The 18,434-nt window shown below is 43.7% G+C and overlaps 1 protein-coding gene across 2 annotated transcripts in view; it reads right to left on the minus strand.

The window, feature by feature from the left end:
* Nucleotides 1–9,795, minus strand: part of SDK2 (sidekick cell adhesion molecule 2) — a 178,089-nt gene extending 168,294 nt beyond the window's left edge. For both annotated transcript variants that reach the window (XM_084837570.1, XM_084837569.1), the window contains exon 1: nt 9,701–9,795. In XM_084837570.1, the coding sequence (XP_084693696.1) occupies nt 9,701–9,780 (80 nt within the window). In that variant the 5' untranslated portion in view covers nt 9,781–9,795. The remainder of the gene's footprint in view (nt 1–9,700) is intronic.
* Between the last annotated feature and the right edge of the window lie 8,639 nt (nt 9,796–18,434).

Here is an 18,434-nt window from a genome sequence, read left to right on the forward strand (position 1 = left end):
AGCACTCCACATCCTGAGAATATATTCCTTCCAAATATCTCCCAGTCAACAAGTCCTTGCCACTTCATTCCAATTGCAGGTAGACGCTTTTAAGAACAAGAGGAAAGCGCATTATCAATTGATTGACTGGGGCCGCATCTACATGGGAGATTTACTCTGGTTCTACTGTGCCTCACAGACAATCATGGCAGATGACATTACCCCCACTCTGCATCAATGGCGGGTTTTTCTGTCCTAAAAGCTGCTCTTTTGCAAAGTTGGTTTGCACTGAATTTTCCTGTCGTAGCGGCTTTGGGAATCTGTGTGACCTCAATTGGCTTTGGCGCGGGCTGGGGGGACACGCACTGGTAGGTGGAAGTTGCATCATGAAACGGTGGACACAAGGAGAAGTGTTGGCTAAACATGTCTACTCAGAAGTAACCCGCTGTCTTCCACTGCACTTCACTGAGCATGGGAGCAGGGAGAGGGGCAGGGAGCAAGCCTGTTGTTTTAAATTTCCACTCTTACATAAAAATGAAGGTCTGCATACCTTCAACAGTTTTTAAAAGTGATCACCCCCAAATGACCCTTATTTCCACCGAGAAAGCGTGGACACGAGGAGAGGTGTTGGCTAAACATGTCTACTCCGAAGCAACCCATTGTTTTCCACTGCACTTCACTGTGCATGGGAGTGGGGAGAGGGGCAGGGAGCAAGCCTCCACTCATTCACTGCCCCACACCTATGCAGTTGATGACATGCAGTTCTACTTGCAGGACTCTGCCCAGCCAATCCTGAACTAATGTGGTTTCATTTGCCCCATGAAAGTGGTGGGTTTTTCTTTTAATGTTTATGCCGCTTTACTGGCTACATGTGCTGCAGGAGGAGCAAACCTGAATTCATGAAAATCCAGATTTAAACTGAATCGCCTCAGAAACCATCTCCACGTAGATGGAGCCTGAGTGGGTGGGAGAAGGCAGAGGGCAATTTCAAATCTCTCTTTTATTTCTTTTCCTTTGTCTATCTCTACCTTTGCAGCCTTTCCCCATTTCCCAACTCCACTTGCAATTGGCTTTTCTTTCTCACTCCCCCTTTGCTCACTAGAAAGAAAAGAAATTCCTCAACTCCCTTTGTTTTATCCTCCTGAGGCTGATTAAGGAAGGGGAAAAGGCTGAGTTGTGAAGGGCAGCTGCTGCCGGGAAGAAAGAAAAATGTGGAGTGGATTTCTTTGACAAAGAGGGGAAGACTGTCCCCCAACCCTTTTACCCTTAGCTTTGAAAACAGATGCTTGCTGTGCTGTAGCTTGCCAGGGAAGTGGGGGCAATGTTTAATTTTCACAGAGACTTTCAAGGGATTCAGGCTTATAATACCACAATATTATCTGTGATATTATCCCTTCTCCTCAATTTTTTGGCAGGGGCAGGCTGCCAGTTGCTAGGTGGAATGGGAAAAGCACTCAACATGTGTTCCGATGCATGTTTACTATGATTCTGCTAGTTACAAGAAATGTTTTTTGGCTGCTAAGCCCAGACATAATTTGTGGACCCCTGTTTACATATAAGAGTTTGTTCAGGATTTTGAGGCAATCATATCCCTGTTGCCAGTGGTATCAGGCAGAGTGTACTTTGGCTCCTCCTTCAAATCCAATTTGTATACTAATAGCATGGCTGAAGGTTTAAGTGATGAACAATACTATCTTCCTAGAACTTTGTCTAGTCTGGTTTCTGTATATTTTAAATTTTGTTGGAGGGTACTTCCCATTGCCCTCATTTCAAAACAAGCCATGTCAACATAGGTAAAGCTTGTGAATTTATATTTCAGCAACATCTGCATCTCTCTATGCGGTCACATCTACGTCTACTGATTTTTCAACTTCAGAGGGCACTCCCTAATTCAATTTGCCACTTTCTAATTCACTGTGGCAGGCAAAAGAAGTGTCAAAAATAACTTATGCACGGATGATGGCAAAATCGACAAAGTCAAGTGATTTGTGTATACTCCTGTAACACCATGATGATGCCACTTAGTGCAATTGCTTTACGGGATTGTAATCTCCACAATAGCAAAAAGGCACAGATGTCCCTACAGTGTTTGGATCTTTTGTCTTATGCATCTGCTGTTTTTCAGATGCTCCATGCATGTTAGAAATGCTCTAAGAACATCTGCTGAGCAAATCTGGCTTACTTAACCATTTGCTATTTAACATTAAGGCCACCACTTTTCATTAGCAGTGGCACATGGTTATAATGCACCACCAGGAATGAAAAACAAATAGAACAAAAAAGAATATTCTTCTTTCCTACAGCAGCAAACAGCCCACTCAGATGCATGATCACTGTCTGGGCTGAATGATCAAAGGCCAAGCAGAGTGAAGATGGGGGAGCACATCTCTAGGCTCTTGTAATGTGTAATGTTCCTTGTAGATAGATACTTTTCAAGGGTTGGAATACTGCAGAATTGGACCTGAAAGCTTAGCAGCAAAGGGCTGATTGCCTTCTACTCTGCATGCAGACTTCCGATCCAGATTGCAGCTTCCTGTAGCTGTTTTGGGTAACAAACAAACCTTGGGGAGAAACATTCACATGATTGAGCATCACATGTAGTTTGACCTTACGTCAAACTAATGTAAGGAACTAGTGGTTTCAAGCTGGGCTCCTGGTGGCCAGGCTCCAGTACTTTACCTACTGTTGCACCACTGAAGCAGCATATCTGCCAAAGGAATTGCAGGCTGATCTGTGTTACCTAGGCATCATTACAAGCCCCACCAGCTGACCCAGCACCTGGTCAGGTGCCCCAGTTCCACCTGGCTCTATAAAGCCACAAGCCCAGGGTCTGCTCTTCCATCTGAACAACTTGCTTCCTATTGAGAAGTTGTCGACAGACTGAACAGCTACTTGCGAATCTTCCTTGCAATTGGTGCTGCCTCGTCAACCTGATGGCTTGCCCAATTGGACTATGTTGCTTGTGTGGTCATCCGCCACTTTGGATACCTGACCTCTTGCCTGTCCTGAATCACTCCACTTGCCTCTGGCTGATGGTTTACTTCTTCCTGACCTCAAGGGCTATGATCCTGTTATTAGCTGAGCAGTTGGACACTTGACTAAGGTGGTAACCTGGAGGTCAGGAAGGCATTTGCATTTATCTGGAGTTCCCATACTTTGCATATTGCAGAAGGGCAACTCCTTTTAAATCAATTAGAATCATTGACATTCAGGTCATGAACTTTATTTATAATAAAGGCAGACAGCCTAGCATTGTATCATCAGGATCCTTTTGCTCCTAGCCCCCTTGCTCATGCAGTCTTTTCCAGAACAAAAGACATATTACACACATTAGGCAAGGAGCTGGGGTGATGCTGACAAAAATACAAACTATAAAGTACAAATGGTTGAACTTCTCAGTAACAATGCCACTGAACAACCCTTTGAATTAGGCATAATTTATCCTAGCAATTATGAGTAGAAAACAAGGGGGTGGGAGCCATTCTAACTTAACAAGAAAAAAGAGAAGTAAAAGAAAAATGTGATCATGGAATCTGGCAATCAGTTCAGGTTGTGTTAGGCCTGTGTCTGCACTGGAAATGACTGGAAGACAGCATGGGGTGAGGACAATGACTGATCTGAGGGTGTGCCAGTCTTTGAGTCATTGTTTGTTCTATGGTTTGTTTGTTTTTTTGACATTTCAGTGTTTGGTTTACGGTAATATTCAACAGGAAAATCTACATATCAGCAGGAAAATCCAAGGCAGTCTCACTACACTAGGCCTGATCCAGGCATCCATGTATCCAGTTGTCCCTGGCTGCCAGAAATGGATTGTCCTTCCCTCTTTGCAATCAACAATACAAGAAGACAAAGCTTCAGGCTAATATACTTTATTTTGCTAGAGACTAGCCTCTTTACAATGCAGATTCCAGGAAACTCTCAGACTGCCTCAGGCCCCTAAACAACTAATCTGTGATCCCTAATTAGAGAAGATGAACCAGAGGGCAGCAAAGTTGTTGACAGTTGGGTGTAAACCTCACAGCCAGACTTGCTTTGCAGTGATGCTCCTCCCTTAGGGTGGCTCCCTCCTACTTTGGCTTCTAAGAGTGGCTATCCTGGTGGAGTATATCAGCCCTTCCCCTAACTTTTCCTGCTTTGCGACCCACCCTAGCATCTCTCAAGTCATGCCTTTCCTCCTCCTCCTCCTTGGAAACTTGAATTCTCACAGTGGAGGGAGGGGGCAGGGACTTAGCCAGGGCCATCTGTTTGTCAAGGTCTTCGGAGGAATCTTTCCCAGCGTCTTGGCTCACTAGGGAGGGTGGCTCCCCCAGCCTCTGATCTAGCTGCTCCAACTCCGATTCAGAATCGGAGCTGTCAGACATCTTGAGGAGCTTAGATTCATCCCTGACACCGGCCCTCTGAGAAGAAGGGCATCTGGCTGCTCCCCTCCACTGAGCTCTTACTTATTCTGTAATTTGGAGAAGGTAAGCAACTCTTTGAAGCAACTCTCTGGCACTCTCTATTTGCTTCAAACTTCATTGCAAATGGGACCCTTTCTTAAGCACTCTGCATATTCAGGGTGCCCAGTTACACATTGCCAAAAAAGAGGCCAAAAGCAGACACAGGGCTGCACAAAAATTGCATATGCTAGTTTATATGTACAGACACAAATGAATAATTACTATAATCTAAATAGAAATACAATAATCTCATTATTGTGGAGAAGACTATGACCAGGTAACCTGTGTGTCTGCTCATTCTGCTGACCAGGTGCTAACTGTTGATGGGCAGCTTAAAGGCCCCTCCTCTCCCTTTTTATAGTTTTTTATGGTTCTTTAAAACTGATGTGGACTGGACAGCCCTTCAAATAGAGGATGCCTTCAAGTAGATGGCAGTCCTCTTTAAAGTAGGGCACCTGGCAACTGTATGCATATACTAGAGGACTGGGAAGAGGAGAGGAGGCTTGGGGCCAGCACAAATAGGCATTGGCTAGTAAGCCAAGGAGATTATTTGTGAACCCCTGACCTGGTTTTAATGGAAACCAACAGTGACTTATCAAGAGTCTAATGGCAGCTCACTGGCTGAGTATTTTGGCAAAACAGCCTGGCTTCCTGCTCATAACCAAGTCCATTTTGAAGGGGTTTTGCATGACAGAGACACACAGCTCAGTTAAGAAATAGCCATGTGAGGCTGCCCTTAAAAATTACATTTCCCCACTGCTCCTCTGAGGGAAGACTTGAAGCTGCTGTCCACAGTGTGTGATGTGGGCCTGGCATCAGCAGCTGTCAGTGAGGGGACTGCACACTTGGTGACATTGCCTTCCTTCCTAGAGTGAGGAGGCGTTGCCGTGGCAGCAAGATGCCTTCAAGTTTGATGCCTTTAAATGGGGAAATGGCTTGTCTCAGGCTGCATTATTGATTAAAATGGAGAGGATCTCTCTCTCTCTCTCTCACACACACACACACACACACACACACTGCGGAGAAGCACTTGGCTTGATTTAAAGACAAGCCTCAAGTGTCTGTGACTCCATGACACTTGCTTTCTTTTCAAATTACTGGCCTGGCCCAAGCGAGAGAGAAAGATGGAAGAAAACTTTTTTTGATGAGTCTCTAGGGTAGGATGGGGCGAGAGAGAGAGAGAGAGAAAGATATTGCTGCAAACCAGGAGGCAGAGTAACCAGTAAATGATAGATAAATAATAGCAATCAGAATGGAGGGTAATTAACAAGCTATGTGAAGAGGGAACAACTCTACAAAAGCAACAGTAGCAACTAGAGCTGCTTTTCATCTTCACCATGCCCAGACAAAACAGTAACAAATTAACAGAGAAGGACAAGTGCTACACAAATTAATAAGCAGCGAATCCAAGCTTGGCAATTGTTCCTGTGTGCCTGGCATCTTGTGATGTACGTTTTACTAATGCAAGGTGATACCTCCTTAAGACATGAGCCTAGGAAATAAAACTTGCTTGCTGTCTGGGTTAAAGAAGAAGTCTATTGAGCACTCCTATTGGATGTAAAATGTAAAAAGTAAAAATGAGAATCCTAGAGGCAATGTTAAAAAATGATCTGGCACTATCACCAAATGCTCCATATGTATACTCCATTTATATTACATATGGTTACTGCAATGTGACTGCTTATACCTGACTAAAGTCTTGCCAGCACTGCCATACATGTCTTTTTTATAGCTAATCTCTGTTTCCCCCTGCTCCTCACAGCAACAACACTACATGCCCTTTTCAGCAACTTAGGTAGTCATGTGCATCTCAGTTTGGTAAACAGTTCAATATATGTTCAGATTGCATAACCTCAGATGCTTAGTCTAAGGGCCAAAATGGAGGTGACATGGGGAAATATGGAGCAAAGGGGAAAAAGAAAGCAAAAAGATAAAATGGCCCCACAGCATGATTTACAGTCTTAGATGCGAATCAGAAATAGAATTCGGTTCTATTGGCCCCATCTACTTCAGACAAGAAATGGGTGGGAGACGCTATAGATGGCTCTGGACTCTGCCTTGCGACCTTCTCCCCCCCAAAGTAGTGAACTTGGAAAAATGAAGTATTTGCGTCTTCCCTAGCAATTCTTCTGGTCACACGCAACCATGAACAGTGGGAAATAAAGGTTGATGCATTTGTCAAGTTAGATTCCACTCAATTTCTCATTTTTCCTGCACTAAGTTTGTTCTGTCCCATTTCCGCATCAGTTTGCAAATTTGTTTTTTAAAGTCTACATAAAAAATTGGATATATTTTCATGCACATTTATCTAAATGTACACATTTTTGTATGTACATTCCCAAATATATGCATTTTTGTACACACTTTTCTAATATACACATTTTTTGCAAGTGATTTTTGTCCTCTCACCCAACCCCTTTCCCTTTTCTGTTGTGTGTTTCCAATTGTAAGCCTGAGGGCAGGGAGTATCTTATTATTAACCTATGTAAGCCATTCTGGGAGCCTTTATGGCTGAAGCACTGAGTGAAAATGCTACAAATAAACAAAAATAATACAGTTTTGTGTGCATTTTTTGATTTGCAAACTGCAGAGCAAAATTCAGGAAAGTGCTAATATTGCCAGTTCCTGTTTGGGAGGGGTGAATTTGTTAAGTTTGCACTAAAATGCAAACCCAATGAATTTCTCACCCATCCTTAGTAGAAATCTGAAAATCTGGTAGAAATGGTAACATTCCCAAATATCTGGTGCATACCCCTTTTTCCACTTTTCTCTTACTGAGAACTTGCTGTATTCGGCTTAACCATGAGAACATTGGAGGGTGGATGTGATCAATGCATATAAATATTTGAACATGAGAAAGCCACAGCTTTGTAGCAGGCTGTTCAGTCTTGCAGACAGAGGGCTAACAAGTCTCAGTACCTGGGAGAAGTAATTGGACAAGCTTAAAATAAGTGCATTTCCTCACAGTGACAGTAATTAAAACACAGAAATTGCTCACTAGAGGAGATAGGGAGGGCTCCCAATCACTCGAAGTCTTTAAATCAAGACTGGATGCCTTCCTAATAGGGATTGTTTAATCCAGCTAGGATGAATCTCATACCTGCAACTTGCAGGGCATCCTTCTAGAAAGGGTAATTTTTTCCCCCGTCTGCCCGATAGTGAGGGATATGAAGCTATGAACCTTGTAATGGCCAAGCAAAACCATTTACACTGACAGGCACTTAGTAGCTTGCAGTGATGTGCAAACCTCCACCCCACCCCTGGCTCACTCTGAAAACCATTTAAGGTTTTGGAGTGTTCAATAGCAACTTTCAAAAAGCTCATACAGGTGAAGCATGGCTCCATCCTTCCTTGCCAGTCCCTCTCACCCCCCACAAATCTCTCCTGTATACTATTCTCAGCAGCTGTTACCCCCACCCCTAGCCAGGCTTTGTATGCTTGAGAAACATGGGCACAGGACTGGCAGGGAGAACTGGGTAGTGGTGGTGGCAAGGTGAGAATCCCATTTCAAATCACACCCTGCTCAAAGTGGACTGGGTCAGGATGAGGCCACAGTTTTCAAATAGTGGGAATTTCCATTTAAAGCTTCATATAATCTCTGGTAGCTGGCAAGCCCTGGTTGGTTGCACATACCTCTTTAGAAGTACTATGGAAGGTGAGCTCTCACTTTTGCTTTGAGCCTCAATATCTCATCATAAGAACCTAAGAAGAGCCCTGCTGGATCAGACCAAAGTCCATCTAGTCCAGCATTCTGTTCACACAGTGGCCAACCAGCTGCCCTTGGGAAATCCACAAGCAGGACATGAGGGCAACAGCTCCCTCCCACCCATGTTCCCAGCAACTGATGCTTAAATAGTAAAACACTTTCCTTCATCCCAGTACAATTGTTGCCCAAACAAACTGGGGTGGGGGTGGCAGGAACAGATTTTTTAAAAAGGCAATTGATTCATGAGAAAATTCATGAGAATTCATGAGAAAAAACCCAAATGAGGATAGTAAAACAATACCTTCATTGGGACCAACCAAATTCACAGTGTGCTGTATGAGCTTTTTCAAGTAACAGAGTTCTTCTTCAGGTTGGATGCCCCACCCCATAACTAACTAACTAACTAACTAACTAACTAACTAACTAACTAACTAACATTAGGTGTGAAAGACCTTTCTTGGGCATAGTACTGGGTCTTGTTTTCAATTTGAAACAAACTTAAGAAAGTAATGGAGGTTGTCCTCTGCAGACCAGTTTACTCAGATGCATCTTTTGTGCCTTCTACAAAAGGTCTTTGATTGCACACTGGCATACTGGGACAAGAAAGGGAATGGAGGTTCTCTCTCTGAAAATAACAAAAGACAGTAGTCACCTGACAGTGAAGTATTCATTAATATCCACTTCATCCATTCACAGCAGAAGCCTTGACGATAAAGCCCACGCATGTTTGAAGAACTAAAGTTCAGAAGCTACAGACAAATGGAGCTTAGCTGCAGTATCTGCTTATGGTCCACTTAAAAGGTTCAGGGCCTGCACATAATCTAAGCAGCTAGTCTCCATCTTAGGAAGAGGTAGGATTTATTTAGGGCCCTTGTTTACAAATCAATAATAAGGGACCAGAGACCAGAGACAAGGAATTAATCTGAGTCAGCATGACCACCCAGGCCTAATAAATGTGATTTCACAAGAGCTAGAGTTGTTTACTTCTTCCAGGGCAGTTGCTTCAAGAGATTACAGAATGGCAGCCATGTGGGGAGATGAGTGCTTGATTAGCCACTGGTGCACACAATGGGAAACTCTGTGCAGCTTTGTCAGAGAGGCCGAGTTCATCTAGCTACATGAGGCTAAAAATAGCTTACTCTAAGGAATTCCTTCCATTTTGGCTTTCAAAATCATGAGCAAGAGGACCATCACACTCTGGTTAGATTAACGGACTAAGTCCATCATGGCATCACTGCTTGCTCTGAACATGGCTACCATTCCCCCTCTTTCTGGCCTTTCCAGACTGTGGCAGATTTCATGCTTGTACTATTCTGTGCGTGACCTTTGCATGCATCAAACAACAACTGAACAACCCCCAATCCACCTTTATAGCTGCTACACAAGAAAATAAATTGATTAAAGATGAAGCGTGGTTTCTGTGTGCAAGCTGAGAGTAGCAGATGACACATGCCCCAAGGGCTTTTGCTACCATGGGGATAATGACAGGCAGAAGCCTGCAGGGACAAGGGCTTCAGGCAGAAAGCAGGAACATTCATTGCAACTTCAGAGTGAAAGAAGGACAGTCATGACGTACCTATATTCCAATGAGAACTTGGTCAGCTCCCTGTTGTCATGCAACCATTTGAACTCCAGGGGCCAGCTGCCTTCTGCCATGCAGGTGAGGACCAAGCGGTTCCCCTCCAGATGGACCTGGGTGCGCACCGGCTCTGTCTTAAAATATGGGGAAACATCATCTGCAAAGAAATGGGAAAGGGGGTTAGATCCAGGGGCGCACTCTTCCTGTGTATAAGCAGAACAAGAGCATCCATATTGGGCCAAACAACTGTCTGTCTTGTATCCTCTCTGTGACACAGTGAATGTTGGATGTTTCAGACGGATATGGATGAAATGCTATAGGGCAACCCCACCCTGTTATTTTCTGGAAGTCAGAAATTTAGAGAAATCCTAAATTATGATTGGGAATATCTGGGTCATCCTATCTAAAAGGTGTATATTACTATCAGAGAAGAAGAAGAAGAAGAAGAAGAAGAAGAAGAAGAAGAAGAAGAAGAAGAAGAAGAAGAGACATTATAAATTAACCTTGGGGGTGCAGTCCCCGAGCAGGAAGGAACCCCTGTGCAGTGTTCAGCACCATTTTAATTGGAATATATTTGGGGCACATGCTTTTAAGTGTACCTTTCGGTGCAGCACGTATGTTTAAGAGTACTTGCTCCCATTGAACCTCAAAGATCATATGCATACTTAAAAAAATTCAGGGTAAGAAGTAGTGACCACAGCATCACATGCAATAGACAAAACTCATAATGTTGACACAGTTTACGGGGCCAGCTAGACATCACACCAGAGATCCGTGAATAGGACCTTCTGCAGGTTTTAAAAATGTTAACAGCAGACACTGGTGTGTGTGTGTGTGTGTGCATGCACGCGCATGTGTAGGGATGGGATTTGGATTGGTACCATAGCACTGGGGAAGGACTGTTTAACTCTTCCACCTTGCTCTTTTTTTCTTTTGCTTAAAATTACCTCATCCCCCAAAGCTGTTATTTGCTTAAAGGGGCAAAACATATAGGATACCTGTATGTTTTGCCTTGAGGGACAAATAGCCTTTGGGGAAGGGTTATTGTAGTTGGAAAAACAGTATGGGGGAAAGGGTTATCCCCTTCACCACTGCTGCAGTCCCAATCCAAATTGGGAGACCCCTGCCACTTCTATTAACAACTAAAAACGCATGGAAGAAGTACTTCCAGAGTGAGGAGTATTAGATGCTGCAGGTATCAGGTTACCCCTAGGATTCAGGGATGAAGAAGCAATGGCTGACCCCCATTTTTTAAAAAACAAAATCCAGTAGTTACTCAGATCTGTCTACAGCCTTGAGAGAAATACACACTTTCCTGCTTAGGCAGAGGACAGAAGTAAAGAGAAACATGGCACTCTTTATATTAACAAAGCCAGATAGTAGGTTTTGGTGGTGTTCTAGGTAATAAAAAGCCAACTGAAGCCAAATTGTGCAGTGATCAACCAAGTTGGGAAAGCACACAAGAGTGTTTGCCCCTAATTGCTTAATGACAAATAAAGAGTCTAACCCAGCGGAGTGCTTTTTGTCTAGCCAATGCTGCCAGAACAGAAGAGTGATGTTTGGTTTCCATGGCAAAATCTTTAACACAAGGTAATTCAGATTTTGTTTTAAAAAGAAGATACAGTTGTTTCCAAATACAGAATCGTTCTATATCAGGTCTATACAGTATGCATAATGGATTTGGAACCATGGACAGACAATATTCTGCCTATCATTTTGCACTGCCGCTTTCATTAAATGAAGCAGATTCTCTCCCCAGCAATCACTGAACTGAGCTGTCGTTACTCCTATAAAAGTAAAGCTGCCATAACCTCCTCCATCACAGCTGGGTTAGGCTCATACTATGTAAGTTCACATTTACAGTCATTAAGGGCGCAATCCTATGGGGATAGGTGGCCGCCTCCGAAATTGGAGGCGACCACCTATCCAATGCAGGGCAGGAGAAGCATGGAGGGGATCATTCCCTCCACGCTTCTCCTGCCCTGCATTTGTGGCTAGACAGCTGATTTACAGGAAGGCAGAGCAGGGGAGGAGGCTGCTGGACAACACATAGGATGTGTCGTACCAGCATTTCCGCCTTCCCCGCCCCAAAACACCCTATTTTGGCTGCTTCGTGCTCTTCTTCTGAGCGCAGAGAGTGGGGCTTTTCCATGCTGCCTGTGAGTCAGCGCAGAAAGGGAACAAGGTCAGTTCTCTGGGAACCAACTTCGGAGCGTGGGCTTGGAGGTCTGTTTCCAGAAACGCACATATCCTACTGCCGTCTAGCCGCTGACTAGCAGCCATAGGGTTGCTCCCTCTGCCTAGTACAATTTCAGTCCCAAACATTAGTTGTTAATCTAACAAGGTCAACTTACAGAGAAGACCCCAGAGAAGTAGGTAAACAGGAGGAACAATAATGACACAAGAAAAAGACAGAAGAAGAGATAACTGAGGGAATTTGCAGGGGATCATCTGTAGTTTTAGAAGGACAAGGCATGTTTGTGCTGTAGATGGTGTCATTATATAGTTTAGTCACTAGGTGGCTCTGGACTTAGTTGTATCTGGGCAGAGTCAGAAATTTCCTGTTGCTGTTCTGTTCCTGTTGGAGAGAGGCCATTAAGCCCTTGTCTAGCCTTCTGATTGGTGTGCCCTTTAACGCTTCCATGACATATATGATCATGACAGCATTGCCGTGAGTGTGTCGGAATGAGATTCCATCTTGAATGATGCAATGGCTCCCACAAAGGACATATTAGATGAATGCATTGCATGTTGTAGGTGTACACGAACAGCCGGAGAAACTTGAGAAAAACTGAGTAATGAGACAAGCTGGGTCAGCCATTCAAACATAGGGAACCCTGCTGCATATCTCTGATGGTTAGGGGCATCCTTCACTTGAGCCGAGTTACGTCTGCTGCTCCTGGATATCTTTTTAAAATACCTATTTCTTACCAGCTTTTCCCTCTGATTTTAGAATCCAACAGTGGATAGCTAGGCCATGCTGACATAGTCTATAGTCCCACTGCAGTGTTTCTGGAGCCAAAGCTACAGAAAGAGCACCATTCCGCTTGTCGTAAATTTAATTTCCTGCCAGCAGAGGGAGCCGACACAGCCAATAACTATGTCCCCAACCTGCCATGAAAGTGCTGCCACTTCTCACAGGGGAAAAAATAGGAAGGTAATTTCCTGCTTGCCTATATTAATTGGCCCATGCACATGCAAACTTAAAAACTGCATTTAGCAGTACTAAAGAAAATGTAGAGTGCCAAAATCCCAGTCAGGCCACGCTGGCAACCTTTCCTGCTGTAGCAGTAAGGCCAAACACATCTCTTTATAAAATAAGGGGACGCTGACAAAAGACAAGGAAGGAAGCCAGACAGAAATTGGGACAAGAATGCAGCTGAGGAAGTGGTCGGAGTTAGGACTGCTCCTTTTCCCAAGAGGAGGAGAGGACACAATACCTTTGAATACACAAATGTATTTAAAAGCACGGAAGTTTTAAAATGTTTGCAAAGTCATCTCTACTCTCATTGTCTGGAAGCAATCTCCCCTCAATTTCCCCTCATCCGTTCCTGTTTTTCACCTCTGCCTTTATTAGCTTGTGCCCATAATTCACTGGTCATTGCCCCAAACCAACATTTCCTCTTATTAAATGCTACACTGATATCTTTCGCCTTCCAAATGCAAACAAGTTGCATCCTTTTGGCTGCTGTAATAGCTGAGATGAAGCAGTAACATCACCAGAAAGCCTTCCTCTATTTTTAGCATGCATTTTAGGGCCTGAGAATGAGAAATAGAACCAATGACTCCCTGGTTTGTGGTTTTGGCAATGCAGTAATGGGCTGAGTGCCCTCTGTTATTTTCTCTGGTTGACTGGACTACTCAAACCATATTGAGTTAAATACAGTAGTTAGCAACCAGCTATGGATAAAGGAAAACACTCTGAATAAAAAGTGGACAACCAAGCAACTGAGCTAATGTACAAGCTATTGTTGTCTACTATTGTTTTCATTCATTCATTCATTTCTTGTGTTTTTAATCTGCCCAATAGCAACTCTCCTCTGGTCAGATTACAAATGGTTTGTTCTTCTTGTATGGACCATAATTTTTAAAGGGCAATGACAGTAAAGTGAAACGGTCATTGGTATTGGGATGCCCACAGATCTGCCATCTCAAATTCTTACAGTGAGTGGATTTTCCCACTCTTGTGAATAAATCCACAAAAGTTACTAGCCCAGAAAAGTTTCACCAGCCAATCTGTTGATTACTCTGGCAAACAGATCTGGGGAGGAAAAAAAGGGACCCCCCCCCTTTCATCCAATTTACAATACATTTGCCTTGAGTAGTCACCTGGAGATTCTTATTCCTTACCTTAGGCAACCAGACAGGTTATTTAGTTAGATTTATCTGTCTTTGAAGACTAGCTGCTTCCCAAGGTGGCTTACAGTATAAAACAAGCCTTGGGATCTTCCCCTTTCACTGTCCAAATAGATTCACAGTTTCTATTAATTATGAGCAAACAGAAATCCTGACCAAAAAATGAACAAACCCCATGGCCAAACCCATACCCAGGGATTGTGTGAACTGGCCCTTATGTTAGTTTATTTCCCTTTGATAAGGGAACTGTTATCGCTGTGCATGTTTTATGTATAAAGGGAACTGAGGAATAAACATGTGAGGTGGTAGAGGATTATTATTACACATGTCAGGGGACTGACGTCACATTCTTCAAGCTCTCCTCCCCACCTGGCATTCTGTGCCATATTGTTAACAATGACACAGTTCTGTCTCCTCCGCCATCCCTGCTCCTACCTGAGCCATTTAGTAACCATATCAACAAGAGCTTAAAGTCCATCTAGGATTTATCTAAGCTGCTTTGCTTCCTTTATTCCCAGCTGGCTTCTTAGCATTAACCCCCCCCCCCCCCCCGTGCTGGGCTTTTAAGACAGAGGGTGGAACAGGGTTGGGGAAGCCTGAAGAAGAAGGAAACAAGAAAGCAGAGCCTGCCATTTTATTTGTGACGTAAAACTGTATGTTGAAGTGGACAGCTTCATTTTCTGTTTAACAAATGGAATTCTTTTTTACTTCAAAGGAGCATTCATATTTCCCAACAGCTTTCAAGTGTACTTTGAATCATATTATTTTTACACATACAAAAAAATAAAAATAAAAATCCCAACACCCTCCTCAGCTTTAGTTCCTGGTATCAATTTGTTATAAAACAATAACATTCCAGGAGTTGTGTGATTAAATTCCTCTTTTCATGTGGGACTAGTTCAGAAAGAGGGGGATAAAAAAGAGCCACTTCAATTAACACACAGTACACGCACACACGTGCGCGCACGCGCATGCACACACGAAGTGAGCACAATGTTAAAAGGGTTTAAGCTTTTCAAGCCCCCCACGCAGGGCAATTTGCTGTGAGGTACGCATTTATATTTTATTGCTTCTCTTGTCCTCTGGGGCTTTTTGGAAGCTGAACAAACTAAAGAGTGTCAACTTCAAGGCAGTAAAATGTTTGAAGTGCATACTTTACTCCAAAGGTATCACAGTTGCAAGGGTTAGGGATCTGACAATTTTCTGAAAATAAAATAGAGCCAGAGTAATCTTCATTTACTGATAACGTTGCAGGTCTCCTGAGGAATACAGTATTCTAGAGGGTACTACAGAAAGGATGCTCAGATAACTCTTTTCTATCCCATAGTAGTACAGCTTGAGCTGAGGCTACGGTCTCGCAGAAAGGATGAAGTCCCAACTTGGAATCCCTTGAAGTCCCAACCCAGCCACTCTGGGCGATGTACAGCATATAATAAAACAGTTTAAAACAATAAAATTCTACAATAAAAACATTTTCTAAAATACCCTAACCCACCCCAAATGCCTGCCTGAACAACCACGTTTTTAATGCACGTGCACAACATCCCCCAAAACTTATTAGGGACATCTAGGATGCAGTGCATAGTGCATTAGTGGGAGGGTACTGGCTGCATTACCCTAAGGAAGCCCCTAGCTCAATATTCAGAGCTGATTCACAAGTGATGCAGTGCTGTTCTATGCATGCTGACTCACGGCGTGGTCTGAAGGCATAGAAGGCAGCCACCTTGCTGAAGCTAAGCAGGTCTGGGACTGGTCAATGCTTGGAGGGGAGACCACCTGGGAATCACATCCAGTCACCTTTCCACAGTGGAAGAAGGGTGGAGTATAAATGTAATTAATTAATTAATTCTGTAAGTCCCACTGTGTTGAATGGGGCATGGGATTGCAGCCTTAATGAGGAAATGCACGGCACCAAGCCACATGGATCCAGCTCTGAAACACCGAGGGGGATCTCCCACTGCTCCCACCACCTTACATTTATCTCACATCAGCTGTACTCCTTCCCACTCTGACAGTGCAGTGGCTGTTGCTCTCCCAAGTGGATAAAGGAACAGACTCCTCTCACCTGATGGTTTCTCCTCAATCTAGGTTTTGGGCCTGCCACCTCGGCGGCTGAGTGACGCTCATTCTTTGGAAACTCATCCATTGGTCTGCTCACGAGAGCAACAGCTATTATTATTATTATTATTATTATTATTATTATTATTATTGATTCTCAATCACTATCAGAGTATGCAAGGAGCATAGCCAGTGCAGGACAGCAGTGCTGACCTGGGATCACTCAGGTGATGGTTGGGCTAGGAACAATCTCCAGCTATCAGTAGCTTCCTGATGAATGCCAATTCAGCTGGCAGGGAGTTTGATTCCACATATTCCCTCTTAATAGAAGGTAATGTGTAAATTGTCTTTTAGAGGTGTGTAGTGCAGGGGGAGATGTACGTATGTCAGAGAGAGATTTTGCAGTGTCTCTAAAATGCCAGTTACCAACCTGGTGGCTCTAAATGTAGTGCTAAATGCTCCTGCCTTTTTCCTGTTCAGTAAACAAAACTGAAAATCTGCCTCATTCTTTCTCTGTACGTAGTCTTTATGCTGCATTGAGAAGGAAATGGATTCACCGCCCCTCCCGCCATTTCTCTCTCTTTCTCAAACACACGCACAAAATCTATATAAAGAGAGATTATTTTTTATACCACCAATCCAATGACTTAGCAGTGTAAAGGGGAAAAAGTCGATCCATACAGGCAGCACACCCATAAAATATCACAATAAAATCAGTATACAACTTCCCAAAAATAATAAAAAAGGCAATAAAACAAGCTGCACAGGCTGCCAAAAACTTATGTCTATATTAAAAGGTCCTGCATTGTCTTGGACATTTGTTGTTGTTGTTGTTCAGTCGTTCAGTCGTGTCCGACTTTTCGTGACCCCATGGACCATAGCACGCCAGGCCTTCCTGTCCTGCGCTCTCTCCCGGAGCGTCCTCAAGTCCATATTCATTGCATCCGTGATGCTATCTAGCCATCTCATCCTCTGCCGTCCCCTTCTCCTTTTGCCTTCAGTCTTTCCCAGCATCAGGGTCTTTTCCAGAGAGTCTTCTCTTCGCATTAGGTGGCCAAAATATTGGAGCTTCAGCTTCAGTATCTGTCCTTCCAATGAGCACTCAGGGTTGATTTCCTTTAGGATGGACTGATTTGACCTCCTTGCAGTCCAGGGGACTCGTAAGAGTCTTCTCCAGCACCACAGTTCGAAAGCATCAATTCTTCGGCGCTCAGCCTTCCTTATAGTCCAGCTCTCACAGCCATACATTACTCCTGGGAAAACCATAGCTTTGATTAGACGGACCTTTGTCGGCAAGGTGATGTCTCTGCTTCTTACTATGCTGTCTAGGTTTGCCATAGCTTTCCTCCCAAGGAGCAAGCGTCTTTTAATTTCATGGCTACAGTCACCATCTGCGGTGATCTTGGAGCCCAAGAAAGTAAAATCTGTCACTGCTTCCATTTCTTCCCCTTCTATATGCCAGGAAGTGATAGGGCCAGATGACATGATCTTAGTTTTTTTAATGTTGAGTTTCAAACCAGCTTTTGCACTCTCCTCTTTCACCCTCAACAAGAGGCTCTTGAGATCCTCTTCGCTTTCTGCCATTAGGGTGGTATCGTCTGCATATCGGAGGTTGTTGATAATTCTCCCGGCAATCTTAATTCCGACCTCTGATTCATCCAATCCGGCATTTCTCATGATGTACTCTGCATATAAGTTAAATAAGCAGGGTGACAATATGCAGCCTTGTTGTACTCCTTTCCCAATTTTGAACCAATCGGTTGTTCCATGTCTGGTTCTTACTGTTGCTTCTTGACCCTCGTACAGGTTTCTCAGGAGACAGGTAAGGTGGTCTGGTACTCCCATCACTTTAAGAATTTGCCACAGTTTGTTGTGATCCACACAATCAAAGGCTTTAGCGTAGTCAATGAAGCAGAAATAGATGTTTTTCTGGAATTCTCTTGCTTTCTCCATGATGCAGCGAATGTTGGCGATTTGATCTCTAGTTCCTCTGCCTCTTCTAAACCCAGCTTGTACTTCTGGTAGTTCTCGGTTCGCATACTGCTGAAGCCTAGCTTGTAGGATTTTGAGCATCACCTTGCTGGCATGTGAAATGAGCGCAATTGTGGTAGTTTGAACACTCTTTGGCGTTGCCCTTCTTTGGAATTGGAATGTAAACTGACCTTTTCCAGTCTTGTGGCCACTGTTGAGTGTTCCAGATTTGTTGGCATATTGAATGCAGCACTTTAACAGCATCATCTTTTAGGATTTTAAATAGCTCAGCTGGGAGACTGTCATCTCCGCTAGCTTTGTTGTTACTAATGCTTCCTAAGGCCCA

The sequence above is a fragment of the Heloderma suspectum genome, chromosome 2 (genome assembly GCF_057233095.1).
Source record: "Heloderma suspectum isolate Gila_16-S chromosome 2, 16-S_ref, whole genome shotgun sequence".
Taxonomy (NCBI): Eukaryota; Metazoa; Chordata; class Lepidosauria; order Squamata; family Helodermatidae; genus Heloderma; species Heloderma suspectum.